This window comes from Phodopus roborovskii, unplaced genomic scaffold (genome assembly GCF_943737965.1).
Source record: "Phodopus roborovskii unplaced genomic scaffold, PHOROB, whole genome shotgun sequence".
Lineage (NCBI taxonomy): Eukaryota > Metazoa > Chordata > Mammalia > Rodentia > Cricetidae > Phodopus > Phodopus roborovskii.
This window is the reverse complement of record NW_026126525.1, coordinates 36410937-36426937: the sequence shown is the minus strand read 5'-3', so window position 1 is coordinate 36426937 and position 16001 is coordinate 36410937. Positions and strand designations below refer to the sequence as shown.

General features: G+C 36.8%; 1 protein-coding gene across 1 annotated transcript in view; it reads right to left on the bottom strand.

Moving 5' to 3' along the window:
- Positions 1-16001, bottom strand: part of Cpne3 (copine 3) — a 55031-nt gene that overhangs the window by 20304 nt on the left and 18726 nt on the right. Inside the window, exons 5-9 of the mRNA XM_051198440.1 lie at positions 14973-15044; positions 8393-8476; positions 6097-6186; positions 1844-1942; positions 464-550 (exon numbers count right to left, since the gene is read on the bottom strand). Of these exons, the coding sequence (XP_051054397.1) occupies positions 464-550; positions 1844-1942; positions 6097-6186; positions 8393-8476; positions 14973-15044 (432 nt within the window). The remainder of the gene's footprint in view (positions 1-463; positions 551-1843; positions 1943-6096; positions 6187-8392; positions 8477-14972; positions 15045-16001) is intronic.

Here is a 16001-nt window from a genome sequence, read left to right as displayed (position 1 = left end):
TTCCTAAGAGTAAATTTTATCATTACTTATACTTTGCTAAAACGTTGCCAATGGGCTCAGTACTGAAGAGCTCCTGCTGTTCTTGCAGAGGACATGGGTTGGTTCCCAGTACCCACATGGAGGCTCACAACTATCTATAATTCCAGATTCAGGACACCTCACACCCTCTTCTGGCCTCCACAGATCACTGCACATATGTGCATATACCTCACACATAGTATACATTCCTAATGTAGGAAAAACACTCAATATACATTAAATTGTATGTATACATGAAGTTGTCAAACCTTAGAAGCAGAGTTACTTGAAAGATTTCTTTACTATTTCAAATCCTATTTTTCCGCCCAAGATGATCACATGCTCATGTGATTTCCACCTGCTTATAGTACTTGTTTGATGTAAAACCACACTGGTACAAGAACTCAGAATGTGAACTCAATACAAGTGGCCAAGGACAACTGACCTCACAGTGCTTTACACTGATAACACCTGAATTCTTGTAGCTTTTTTTCTTTTGTCTCTTTTTCTCATTTATACATTCATATTCAACCTGTGGGAGGATAAAATGAAATAGTAGTTTTTTTTCACCAGCAATAGCCCAATTACTAAAATGAATTTCAATGAACTTTTTCCCTTAAAATCAAATCTTACAAGAAAAAGAAAAAAGAAACTAAATGTTAATCTTGTGAGCAAAGCAAAACAAAAGCATGCTAAGGAAAAAAAATAATAAACAGAATAAAACAGAAACACATGAAGCCCAACTCTGTGGCCAAAAGAAATTAAACTCCTAATATAAATAGAAACTTGATAAGAATGGCAGTCTCCGGTGCATGGATCTTGAGCCTAAGGTATTTCCTTACCAAAAGATACAATCCTCACAGCCTGGGCTGGGCTTCTGTTCTCTGTGGAAGTGTAACAACAGGCCCCCAGACCTTAGCACAACTGACTCCACAATGGAAGTACCATTCAGTCCATAAAACTTAGCAAGTAGACAGTCCCACCAGCCAAAATGAAAGCAAAGACGTAATTTATCAAAGTCCATAGTTCTGGGAAAGTCTCTAAATGCACTAACCTTGCTTTTTGGCTTCTGCAGTTCTGCTGCTGGCTAACTGCTCTTGTTTACTGAATGAAGCATGCCAACCCTGAATATGGTTTTTGTGTGTAAAAACACCCTGAGAAAGGCTCAGTGACACAGTGGGATCTTGAACGCCCTGTGTCCACTAACAAAGACTTTCTATGGGTTTAAATCCATGTCTGAGCAGGTTTCTCTGGTGGATACCCCACAACAGAAACCTTGAAATCAACAACTATTCCATAGTTTACTTAAACTGGTGCATCAATGACTCTTGGGCTTACCCCTAATTTTCAGTATTTAAGATGTTTCAGGGAGGGGTGAAGTCCTTCCATGAAGGAACAGGAAGGGTACACATGTAGATCACAGGACATCTGTCCTGCTTAGTTAGCCATAGGGGACTCACACCTACCACTGAGCCGATCATGCTCTCTGTCTTCCCTGTGTTGGCAGAGCACTGTTTCATCCAGTACTGGATTATGATGTTTTCCCTTCCAAGACACAAGAAGAATGGCTACTCCCACTCCTAGACATGACACTGTAATGATCTTTGCTTTCTTCCCTGTAGTTTGGAGACCTCACCTAGCATTGGCCACCCAGTAAGACATATAACTCATGTATGAATTTTGGATGACATAAAAGTTAAAGATTTTAGGGCTTAATGCAATATACCAAAAAAAACCATGATAAACTAATTGCCAAGCCAAAGAAAAGCATGAATAATAAACAGGTAAACTACAGTGCTTATATAATTGCAAATGTGTGACTTACAGGTGAGTTTCTGGAGGCTTCTTTGAGTTTTGTCATGGTGGTTTGAAATGTTCCAATAAGATCATGTGATCCATCATTGTCATAATCATAACATTCTACCTGGATTTAAATATAATAAAAGTATACAAAAATTAGTATTCTTTATTAAAAAGTATTGGCCATGATAAACGTACTGTTTTAATTAAAGTAAGGGAAAAACCCTTAATTTCAGCATAATTGCAGGAACAGGAGCTATCTAGGAGAAGCAATACTGAAGCATATTCAAACCACAGCTATCCAGAGAACAGGACCTAGACCACAAAAGATGAAAGCCACAAATATGGACACCATTTCACACAAGAAGCAGTTCCCAGTCACTCTACTGTGCTCTCTGTAGCTGCTGATATAAGGCTAAATGCAATTATGTCTAGTCTTTCATTTAATTATCACTGTATAAGACCTAAAAATCAGTGCCCTAACAGCTAAAAATGACACACCTAAGTCCTAGATAATTTAGAGTTACAGGAAACATGTCTGATCAGCTGCAACCTAAGAAGTCTGGGCTTGTAATTGTAAGTTAGGTATGGTAGTGAGAGTTGGTCTGAACATTGAAAAGCTTACAACACAAAGGAAAACTCTAGGGCGAGAATAGTCAGCTCACTGAGGTATCCATGCTAGGTCACACTTATTCTGATCCCATGTAAGAAGGAAGAAATGTAGAGTTCTAGAGTTCTATCCTTAGATCTGGATCTTATTAAATGTCCATTATTTCTTCCCATTCTCTCCTTCCCTCCCTGCCTATTTAAAAAAAAAAAAAAGTTTGCTCTTAGTAGGGGTTGTGTTTGTTTGTTTGCTTGGTGTGTGTGTGTGTCTGTCTGTCTGTCTGTCTATCTGTCTGTCTGTCTGTCTGTTAACTGGCAGATGGCAGATGGAAGAAAATGTAAATTTTCACTAGAATGCTAGAACTTCCCAATGGGAAAATAAGGTACAGTGTTCAAGGCAAGCTGCCTTTAGGGCAAGATGAAAATTGATAACAGGGATGTGAACTTCTAACACATAATTTCAACACATCAATTCATATATATGGATATTTAATGTATACACAGTCATTTTCTCTAGGTAGATCCAAGAGTTACAGAGAATGGAGATGCTCTTATTATAAATCCCATTTTTCTGAAACGGAACTTGAAGGAATTAAGTGCAAAACCATCAGATGCATCTTGTGTGGTGAGCGATAGGAACAAAATAAAATCTCACACCAAACACACTTCTGGAGACTGAAATTTGAAGCAGAAGCATCTAGCAAGTAGAATCTGCTTCTGCCTTGGTGAGAGCTCCACTAGGCTTCCAGCCTCCATGAGGTTGTAGTGACCTACCAAGGTACGATACTTAGGGTCTTACATGCTCATCTGGCAGAATGACAGTTTCTTCTCAGTTCTACACACTGCTTTTCATAAACTGGGTTAGGGTTAGTTAGGGTTCCTATTGCTGTAATTCAACACCAGCACCAAAATCAATGTGGGGAGGGAAAGGGTTTATTTGTTTATCATCAAAATAAGTCAGGACAGAAACTCAAGCAGGGTAGGAACCTGGAGGTGGGAGCTGATACAAAAGTCATGGAGGAGTGCTTCAACTGGTTTGCTCCTCATGACTTGCCCAGCCTATTTTCTTACAGAACCCAGGACCAACTTCCCAGGGGTGGCACCATCCACAATGAGCTGAGCCCTCCCACATCATTCATCAACCAAGAAAATGCACCACAGTCTTGTCCACAGGTCAACCTGGTGGGGGCATTTTGTCAAATGACTCTTTCAAAATGACTCTAGTTTATGTCAAGTTGACATAAAACTAGCCAGTACACTGAAGTCTTTCATTCATTACTTGCATTTTCAGAAACACTTAAATCAATCAATTGACCGATCAATCAATTAAAAGGAGCACATTCTATAGAATTGCAAAGTGCCTTGTTTAAGGAAATGCCTTATTGACAGTTCGACTCCTGCCCCATATATAAAATACCCAATTTTAAACCAACTGCCTTTATCTGACTGACATTGGCAAGGGAAAAAAAAAAAAAAACTGATATTTTTTTTTTCTTGATTACTCCTCTAACAGCAACCTAACATCTTCAATGCCATAGTATACACAGACCAAGACTGAGGTAGGATGAGTCATACCACTTTTCTTTCTTTTCTAGAATTTAAACACCAGTACTATTCACTGTTAAAGCAACAGTATCTGAAGAACTTGTGAAATTCAAATGTATGCATATATACACAAGAACACATGTATATATGTAAAAAACTGCACACATCACGAAATGCATCCTCACTTTTAGGCAAGGTGGAAGCATGCATGATTATTTCTCTTATTCTCTTCATCTTTTAAAAATAATGCATGCTAGAGTGACAACACAGTGATGGAATCACAGAAAATTCTGACTTTATTCTCTGCTCTGTAATTCTTTACTATACCTTTAAGTAATTTCCAAATAGTAAATTGCAGATGTGGGATTATCTGATATTGCAAAGAAATACAGAACTAGAGAACTAAAGTGAGTGATGATGTAGCAAACCAAGTATCACTAAAAACAGATCAAGAGACTTAAGAATGGAAGACAATTGTCAGACAAAGCTCAGAAAATCAGTTTACTTACTATAACAAATTGGCCCTGCAGGCATGCCACTGTGAGCAAAAAATGTTTTAGAAACAAGTATTTGTTGTTAATTTATCTGAAACAATAGTCGAAACATAGACTTCTGCCCTCTCTAGATTTGTCTTAAATTAGAATTTGTAACTACTTTAAAAACATGAAATTCATAGTATGTTTACATATTTATACCATACCTATATTTTCATTGCCCTTTGACACATCATACAAATCACACTTAACAATAACTTTAAATTCTCTATAAACTAGCGACAACTCCTTCCGAAGCGAAGTTCGGAAATTTTAGTGGCTTTTAATTATAGCAGCATCTCTGCTGCTGTTTTATCTGTTAAAATGTTTTTACTTTCAATAGCCTCATGTACAGTAGAAATTACTATCTACTTTATCAGCAAGGAGGTTATGTGACTTGCTCAACATCCTTTACCTGGTTAAAGAGCGAAATTGAAATGTAAGCTATGATCTGATCCCAAACCATGTTGTTATATTATGTCATGCAGTTTCCTATCATCTTTCTTGTTTTTACTGTATTAATTACAATAAGGAACACCAACAAGACCTTACATTTTCTAGAAAGATTTGTGTTAAGACAGACTTTACAGCTGAGGAGACAGCTCAGTCAGAAGGACCTGAGTTTGATCCTCAGACAGAACTCACCTGTAGAAAGGAGAGCATGTGTGTTACACACAGAGTGCTTTAAGTTTGTGTGTGTTCACTGGCTAATTGGTTGGGGTTTTGTTTTGTTTGGTAAATACCTACCAATAAAAACATTTAAAGTAACTGTAGAGACATGATCTGCTTTTCCTTGTCCCTACAATGGCTCCACTGTTTTTCTGTACAACGAAAGGAAGGCTCTGAGATCTCAGAATAACTAGCACCTGCTTTTATTTTCAAGGGATACACTATAGGCCAAGAATGTAGTCAACGCTTCCTATTTGCTGAGCAAAATAATTTCATAAAAAAGAACACATCTAAATTGGATGTTTTATTTTTTAAACAGGTTAAAATGAAAATTATGCTGCACCCTTAAACATTTAGTCAACATATTAAACAACAACAATATAATCAAATATTTATGCCTATAATTTCATTTTAAAAAAATGCTATCTTACATATTAGTTTTAGAGGATAGGTAAAAATATATTCATCTATAGGAGTTATACACAGTGTCTGAGTTGTTATAGTGTGCCTTTGACTTTACAATGGTGTAAAGGTGACACCATTCAGTAGACACTACATCAGTCTTGAATTTTAATCTTTCACTGCACTAGCAACATGTGATGATTCTCTTGTAATGCTGGCAACAAGCCAAACCTGTCAGTTAACCACAGGATCACCATGATAAATACCAACCCTTAATAATGTACTGGGTTGTTGTAATTTGGTAAGTTAGGTATGTTAAATGCATTTTAAATATCATTTCTTCCCTCCTTTTCTTTCTCCCCGTCTTTCCCCTCAAGCAAACACAAGGTCTTGAGATCACTAAGTAATCACTAACCAAGCTATACCTTTAGCCTAACTTATAAGGATTTTTATTATGATGGGTTTACCAGGACATAACCCCATAGTAAACTACATAGTACCTGAGTAATAATTTCAAAATTACCTTAATGGTTTTGTCCATATCTCCATAGCACAGAGAGTTAAGAGAGATTTTAAAAGGCTTCCACACAGGATTCAGGTTGTTTTTGATAACCTGCAAAAAATAAAGGATCTCTTAGAATATGCAGTTCCTCAGTATCTTTCTCTGGGTTCTTGCTACATTCTTACATTCACCCCCTCATTCTATCACTCAATTATTTCCAAGAAAAATTAGTAGGATAGTATTTTATAATCATTATATGATAAGTATAATAAAGTATCCAATTGTAGTACATTCTGAATAAAGAAGAAAGGTGTTTGGGAAATATATCTACTTAATAACAATGTATACTTAGAAATGGTAGCATGTGAATTCTTTGAAATCAGATTACTTCACCATAGTCCTAGAGGATTAAAAAATAGAACACCATAAGAATGAACCTTGTGGATCCTGGGGAAATGTATCAGCAGTTAAAAACACTGGCTGCTCTTCTATAGGATCCAAATTTGATTCCCAGCACCCACATGGTGGCTCAGAACCACCTGTAACTCCTGTTCCCAGGCATCCAATGTCCCCTTCTGGCCTCTATGGGCACAGTACATACATGGTACACAAGCATACATACAAATAAAACACCCATATACAATTTTAAAATATTAAAAAAAGATAAATCTTGCTGTGCTGAACATGAATTGGGAAATTAAATCTAAATATTATATTACATAGATATAAAAAATGACATCCTAGTATAGATTAACACATCTAGTACTCAGATCTTGATGTCTTGATGTATGATAAGACCTGGCCCCTTTTAACTCTGAAACAGGAGAAAATATAATCATATTCTATCAATAGTGAAAAAAACTTGGGATCCATTTGAAGAAGCACTCTTTCATCAAATCTAGTTTAAACAGTGCAATATTAATTAATGTACGATGACAATTTGTTGAGTTTAAAATGAAAAAGAAGAATGCTTGTTAATGTATACATAAGGATTGCAGTGGTTTAAACAAAATGTCCTCCATAGTCAAAGGGCATTTGAATACTTATTTTCCTTTTGGCACTACTGTTTAGGTAGGTTAAGGAGATGTGGCATTACTAGAGGAAGTATGCTTCTCTAGTAGGTAGGTTCTGACGTTTCAAATACACAACATTCCCAATTAACTCTCTGTACTTCCTGCTTGAGGTTCAAATTTAAGCTCTCAGCTTCCAGTTCCAGTGGTCAAGTCTCCACTCTTATCCTTCTGAAACTATAAAACCCAAATAAGTCCTTCTTTCAATAAGTTGCCTTCATCATGGTGTTTTATCACAGTACTAGAAGAGTAATTAATAACAGTGGTGATCTGAGGAAAACAAAAATCACTATTGTATAGCCCCAATAGAATGGATCAAAGCAAGGATCATCAATGGTGACTGAAACCACTGGGCAAAGTGCTAGAGAAAAGCAATTCAGGCATCCTCAAAGTATCACACTGCAAGTAACTTACAAATTATAAACAGAAAACATAGGACTTTATGACTCTCAGATCTTATGGTCACTAGCTTTAACAAACTGCCTGACATCATCAGCCCTGTGACGTCTGAACACCATGAAGACGGAATGTATGGATTGTTCTTGACATAATGTTTGATGTGGATCTAGTTGTACAAAACCACAAGAATCCATTCTAGTCTCATTAATTCAAGCTGTTTCATAACTTGCAAGTATGGGCAGGTAAAAAAAGCTTAGAAATAGGAGCCTACTAGGAAAATGTACAATGTGATACTTCCCTTAGACCTAGACAAACACAATCTATATAAAATGTGCTTGACTCAGAGGAAATCTGAGCATGAATGGTACTGAGAATGGCAGCAGAAAATAGATAGTAATTTCCTTAGGTACAGTGAGGCAGCACACCCTGATTTTTTGAGAGCGAGAGAGTCTCACTATGTAGGCGTGGCTGGCCTGGAACTTAATTTGTAGTTCATAGAGGTCTGTCTGCCTCCAGAGTACTGAGATTAAAGGTGTGTATCCTCACTTCTGGCTGCCTTTATTCCTGAAAGAGCCAGATACAACATTTAAAGGGAATCTAGATGCTTGTAGTTAACATCAGGATGGTTTCCCAAAAGAAAAATGAATTGTCTCTATAAGTGTGTGTGTATTTTTGTGTTTGAGAGAGAGACAGAGAAAAAACAAGCAAAATGCAATTTAAAGTTTTTAAAAAATGAAAATAAGCATGACAGTGTGTCTTTTTTAAGAGAAAAGAGTAAGCAAATGAGCATACTGTATATCTCTGGCAGCATAAAAATCTGAATTAAAATGATAGATTCAAGCACTTACCTCTGTTCGGTGAACCATCAGCCAGTGGCCATCTGAGGTCTGCTTGTGAAACTCCAAGTATGGATCTGACTTTCCAAACAGATCCTACATTTAAACAAATAATTTTCACTCTCTTATGAAACCCCATGTGAATATATCTGCTACATATTATTCATATATACACACATACATACATGTTTATATAACCACACAAGTCCAACTCTATAGTACAGTTATACCAGTTGCAAATATCAATCCCATCACCTCTAACGTAACTCAGAAATGTGCAGAAGTGGGAGGGAGCAATGGCTCAGCTGTTAAAGGCTAGACTCACAATAAAAAAAATATAAGAAATACACTATTATTAGGGAGGATGAATAATCTGTGTATCAAAAATATGGTACTTTAAAATATGTTGATAAAATGTGCTTTGGTTTAATGTCAGCATTTTAAGTTTCCATTCAGATAATATTAAACACATAAATGATATCCCAAACAGTATCCATATGAACTCTAAGAGAGACAGGGTAGTTAGTCATTGGAAAGGTGACTGCAGGACTGTAGTAACTTTTCCAAGGTCACATACTTTGGTAGATTTGGGCTTTAACTGTGTATCTCTGCCTTCCATATCTGACTCCCTTTCATTAATTCTAAACATTAGATATAAAGCTGTTGGCCTGTTACTAGTGTTTCTTATTGGCTAGCTCTGTCTTAAATATTAACCCATTTCTATTAATCTAAGTGTTTCTACATGGTCTTATCTTACCAGAGAGAGGGTCTGGACCTCTTCTATGTGTGTTATTTGGGACTGACATGGCTATGGAACCAGCATGGCAGGAAAACTACTAGTAACAATATGGTGATCATTCTTTTGCTTATCTTCATTTTGAAACATACATATTACTAAGTTCAAATTACTCAGTGTTTTTAAAAATAGATGGGACGCTTCTTAATACATGTAGATTTGTCACTCTACTGAAGATTTATTTAGTCTTGAACTAGCCTCAGTATTTAATTATGACCTAAGCTAGGGCTGGAGAGATTGCTCAATGGTTAAAAGCACCTGAAGCTCTTTTAGATGTCCCTGAATTAGTTCCCAGGACCCACATCAGGTAGTTCAAACCACAAGTAGTAATTCTAGTTCCAGGGGATCCAGCTCCCTATTCTGTATCTGTGGATACAAGGCATAAACAAGGTACACACACATATATGTAGGCACTCAAGACACACACATAAACAAAATATTTTTCTTCAAAGACCTATGATAGGACTATTTCTCTTTTGAGCAAATTTAATGTCAAACAAATAATATATTGGGTACAGTAAAAAATAAAGAAGACTACAGGGCAGTTTTTATTTTAACCTTATCTCTAAGAACCTTAAATAAATGCAAGATACTTTTTTTTCTTTGCCTCACATGTGCTTTGTGTTCCTGTTTCTGTTCATCCTGTGTCCAATGCTCTATAACACAAGAATGAGTGAAGTATGGTCATTTTAACTTCACAGCCTTATGGAAATCACAGGGAACAATAGATAATTCTACTATTCTCTAGAAGTTTTAATTATAATTTACTTATCACCAAAACTACAAATTGGAACACATAAGTTTTTTTCCCTTTTTTTTTAAATTTAAATTTGAAACAAGCTTCTGTCAATCCAGTTCCTGTCCTCCCCTGTACCCCAATCAACTCTCATCCCATCCCCTTTCTGCTCCCCAGGGAGGGTGATGCCTGCAGGACACTTTTTTGTACTCTTATTTTCTACAACTGTTAAGAGTCTTATCAAGTAAGTCAACTTAAAACACCACACACACTTTCTTCATAAACACAGAACTGTTCCTAGAATGTATTTCCATGCTCCTTACAGAGGGGAGTGAACTGACCTCATCTGTTGTTATTCATATACCTTTATGGAAAAACAGGTTTTTGCCATGTGTGGCTTGTCCTTGTGATTGAAAAACTTAGGTGATTTTTCTTAACCCTCGGAGTATAAATTGTCTGATGCTCTGGATAACGCTGATTATTGCATTTAGTCTGCCTAATTTTAGTTCCCACTCTCCCAGGTTCACTCCACCAACTAGAACAGTAAACTGTATGTACCTGCTAAACTAGATTTACTTAAGGGCTGAGAGTGGATAATTAAATAACAAACCCAAGCACAATTATAAAAATATATAAAGAATATTTACAAACATGTAAGTATATGTATGTACACATATGTATAAGTTGGTGAGCATCTATGTGTATATGTGCACATACACATATGTAAAAATCTTAGGTTTTTATGAAATTCAACTCACAAAATATAAACATTTAAAAAATATTACAGGGGGCTGGAGAGATGGCTCAGCACTTAAGAGCACTGACTGCTTGTTCCCAGCATCCACATGGCAGCTCATAACTGTCCATATCTCCTGTTCCAGGAGATCTGACACCCTCACACAGACATACACCCAGGTAAAGTACCAGTGTAAATAAAATACAAATAAATAAATAATTTAAAAATATTACAGGAAAGAAGCAAGAACAGAACAAAAAGAAAGAGAAGATAAAGTCTCTTGGGTGTACTTTGTTTTGTAGATTTAGGTTTGAAACTATGGGACACACACACACACACACATTCTTATTTTATATATTGATCCCAGTTTCCTCTCCCTCCCTCCCATACCCCCCCCAACCCTTCTCTCATCCCAACCCTTCCCCCCCACTACACAGGAAAGGTGATGCCTTCCAGGAGGGATCATCAAAATCATTTGGAGTAGGGTCTAGGCCCTCCCTCCTGCCTCTAGGCTAAAGGAGTATTCCTCCATGGGGAAAATGATCCCAAAGTCCTTTCATGCACCAGGGATACATCCTGGTTCCACTGTCAGAGTTCCCTAAGACTACCCAGGCCTTCTAACTGAGACCTAAATCTTGGGGGTCTGAGTCAGTACAATGCTGGCTTCCCAGCTATCAGTCTGGGGGTCCATGAGCTCCCCCTTGTTCAGGTCAGCTGTCTTTATGGGTTTCTGTAGCCTGGTCTTGACCCCTTTTCTGATCACTCCTCACTCTCTGCAACTGGATTCCAGGAGTTCTGCTCAGTGTTTAGCTGTGGGTATCTACTTCTGTTTCCATCAGCTACTAGAAGAGGGCTCTATGATGGCATATAAGTTAGTCATCACTCTCATTATGAAAGAAGGGCATTTAAGGTAGCTTCTCCACTGTTGTTCAGATAGGGACTTGTTTCTTTAGAGATAGGTGCTCATTATGTGGCCTAGGGATCTCAAACTTGTAATATTCTTACCTGTTTCCTGAGTGTCAACTCTACAAGTATCATGGCCACACTTGGGAAGAGTGTAATAATCCTCTCTCTTTTTGTGTATGTGGTGATGAAGATTAAATTAAATAGACTAGGCAAGCACTCTACTACTGAATCACACACCCAATTTTTACATGATTTTAAACCAAAGCTTTTTAAAAAGCAATTCCTAATACCAAGTGCAAAATCAAATTTTTTGTCACTGTGATAGAGATTAGTTATTTCATTAAAATGCAATAATTTAACTTCACCTGAGTAGAATATATATGCCTTAGCTCACACTGTAGTACAAGTACTACTCATACCATTGATATTTTATTCTGAAATAAGTAGTAAGAAAAAATATGATTGTGCTAGTATCTTTAAGAATTGTGATTTTTCAGCATAAGAGAAAAGAGGTACACAAGCAAAAGACTCTCTGAGTCTGTATTTGAATTGAAAATAGTTGTATAAATTATGATTTAGTTTTTTTGGTTTTTGAGATTGGGTCTAACTATGCAATCAAATGATCTTAAACTCAGGAGCCTCCTGCTTCAGCTATCTGAGTAATGACATAACAGGCATGCACCACTATACCTGGCCATTTAGTCTTATTCAAAAAATTGCCAGGCATGGTGGCACACACTTTTAATTCCAGCACTTGGAAGGCAAAGACTGGAAGATCTCTGTGAGTTGGAGGCCAGCCTCATTTACACAGTGAATTTCTGAACTACATAAAGAGAAGACCCTGTGTCAAAATAAATAAACAGATAAATGAATAAATAAATACATAAATAGTAAATACCTTTTCCTATCAGGCATGATGGCTCATACATGTAATCTCAGTACTTGGGAAGTAGAGGCAGGAGAACTGTCATGAGTTTGAAGTTAAAAAAGAAAAAAATAAGAAGAAAAATGTGGGGGGGGGAGCTGGAGCAATGATGACTCAGCAGTTAAGACACTTGCTGGACAATGATGACTCAGCAGTTAAGAAACTTGTGCAGCTGTGGACCAGACTTACGATTCCATTATATACCTAACAGGTCAGGCATCTCAGACATCTGTAATTCTAGATCTGAGGGATCCAGTGCCCTCCTCTTGCTTCTCTGCACACAACCATATGTGCATGGGGGCATATATTCATATTCACACATAAAATTAATCTTAGAACAGACATTTTCTCTGGGTCTATACACTAAAAGGGCTAGAAACAAACCCTGAGTGACAGCACCAGCAAACAGTAAGCACCTCTACCCTAGTGTGGCCCAAAATACACAACCACTAAAATGAGATCAGGTTCCTTTAAATGTGCCAGTCTGGGGCAGAAGTTACATAAAATTAACTATCATGTCATCTGACAGAAATAGAACAAGGGGACTATATACAGATTCCTGTTTGTACCAAAATGTCTCAAACCTGAGGCTGGGGTTGGGATACTTTGAATATCAACCAGAATTCACATGTTGTAGTAAGCAGTTATTATCTATGAGTTTATAGTTATTTAAAGAATAAAATAAAAACAACAGAAAATACTTAGTAGCCACATCTGGAGGATGCTAGGGAACCAATTTATTCAGGGAGAGAAAAGCAAAGATGTATACAAAGGGTATGAAATGTTTTGTCATTCCTATATAGAACATACTTCAGTGATCAAATAATTAAAAGATAAATATTGGGACTGGATAGAAGGTTCAGCACTTAAAAGTACTTCTTACTCTTGCAGAGGATGCAGGGTCAATTTCTAGCACACACATAGTGACTCACAACCATCTATAACTCCAGTTCCTGGGGAGCTGAACATCTCTTCTAACCACCACAGGCTTCATGCACACACATGCACAATGGCAAAAGACACAAATGCATAAAATAAAATAAAATAAATGTAATAACATACCCCTCAAATAAGAGAGAATTAGTTTGAGGAAATGTCTCTCCATAGAAACATTTTACTAAGAAATGGAAGCCTAGCAGACTAAGAATTTTAGTTTCATATACCTGTAAGATAATATATGCAGGTAGCTATCATCAATAGCCATTAAAATCACCACAATATATTAGCCCCTGGTAGAGTTATACACGACAACTGATGACATTGTCTTTCCATCAATTCAAAATACTATCAGATCAGCCTACTGAAACCAGGAAACAGAGAATACAGCATGAGAAATGATATCACAGGGATTTATTAAGCCATATGCTAAATGTACAAACTTCTATCAGACAATAGAGTCTTTTCCTACCTGTATGGACAGACAGATGAATGGATGTGGGATGGGAAAGGAAGGAAGGAGTGAGAGAGAGATGACAAGAAAAGAAAGACACAACAAAGAATTTATAGATCAAAACATATCTTAAGAGGCATTTTAAATAATTACACTTTAAAACACCTCTAGAAACATCAAAATATTCGTGCTCAAAATGATATGGTGTCTGGGAAATGGATAAAGACAAACAAAATTCACCATGGATCAAAACTGTCAGAGATGGCTGACAGAATATGATATTTGTTGGGTTTTTTTTTTGTTTTGTTTTGTTTTTTTGGTTTCTCAAGACAGGGTTTCTCTGTGTATCCCTCACTGTCCTGGAACTAGCTCTGTAAACCAGGCTGGCCTAGAACTCACAAAGATCTGCCTGCCTTTGCCTCCCAAGTGCTGCTAAAGGTGTGCACCTTCACTGCCTTGCTGCTGAATGGTTTTATTTTGTTTTGAGACATGGTAGCACTGTCACTACGTAGCAATGGCTGGTTTGGAACTCACTCTGTAAACTAGGATGGTCGGAACTCATAGAGATCTTCCTGCCTCTGTCTCCCAAGTGCTGGGATTAAAAAAGTATACATGACCATACATGGCAATACGCTAGTTTTTAAAAATGCTATCCTATTGATGTTATATTAACTTTTAAAGCCCCTGTAAACTAGTCTTAAGATACTTTCAAATTAAGTTTAAGATAAACAAAAATGGTGAAGAATACTATATACTGTGTGTATTCAGTTTTGAAATGTAAAAGGAGTAGCAGGTTTATAATTAATAAGCCACAGGCTTTTTGCTTTCCCCCTAAAGGTTATTAAAATACTTTCTGAAACTTTACTATAACATTAATGTTTGTATTCTTTTAATCTTTAGTTGCATCTTCATGAAAATGCTGGAGGGGAAAAAAAGTGCTATTTAAGCATCCCTCAGGAGAAAGAGAGGAAAGAAGGAGGAGAAAGGAGAATGCAGTGCTCAGATAACTTCATTGGCAATATCTCAAAAAGGAATCAGTGTTTAAAAAAAAAAAACAAAAACAAATTGATAATATCCTTGTAAAATACACAAAACCTACCCACCTTATTATCCAGTTTTCTGGCTTCCATTTCAAACAAGACCACTCTGTTATCCTTGATTTCTTCTGCTGAAATCTGCAAGTAGATATGGTAAGTGAAGGGAAATGAAGTACTCATGAACTCAGTACTTTGTTTTCATTTTATTTATGGTACAGGGGATTCAATCCAGATTGCGGCACAAGTTAGGTAAGCATCTTATCACTGATAGAAGTCTCTTTGTGAATGTGGTTACTTAAGTCAGCTGTTTTAGGGGTATGTGTAGCAGGGGTAAGATTTGCATATTTTATCACACAATGTGTCTGTAAACATATTGTCACTGAGTATATGGTCAAGAATGTTCAAGAGTAAAAGTAATAGCCAGAAAAAATATGTGCTTTTCTAAATATTCCTATTTCATAGAAAAATCAGAAGACAGAAGGATTTCCTTTATACAAAAACAGCTAAAATTCTGCACACATTGAGAAGGAAGAATAAATACATCCTATTTAGAGAACTTTAAGCTGGAATATGAGGCCAGTGCTTTTTCATCCAGTATAACTGGAGTCACTCTACCCTAAGTCCAATGCCAGGCTATCTCACCTGCCTTTGTTTTTAGCCTACTCTATAGGAAAGGCTCAAAAACGGGGGGGAGGGGTGAGGGGGAGAAGGGTTAAGACTCGGAACTGCTCCTTTAGGTGGAAATTCTTAGTAAGAGGCAAAAGACTTACATGATCTGACATGAAGCCAGTGTCTTAACTATTGATAATGTTCTCTGTAGCACTAAAGTCAATCATCTAAGTATTGTGCTTCTGGAAATCTAAGCTAGAGACAAACAGCTGCTGAGAAAAACATACTTGACAATTGTAATTGCCAGGCTTTCGTGTCACAGAAAACCAGTTAGAATAGTACCATTGCTTATGGGAACACTAAAGATATAAGGTATTCAAATGCTTGTTATCTGATAACTGAAAAACTAAAATATGGTAGAATGAATGAATGAATATATATACACGCACTTGTTCAGAGCCAGTAACGAGCAACGGAAAACTTGGG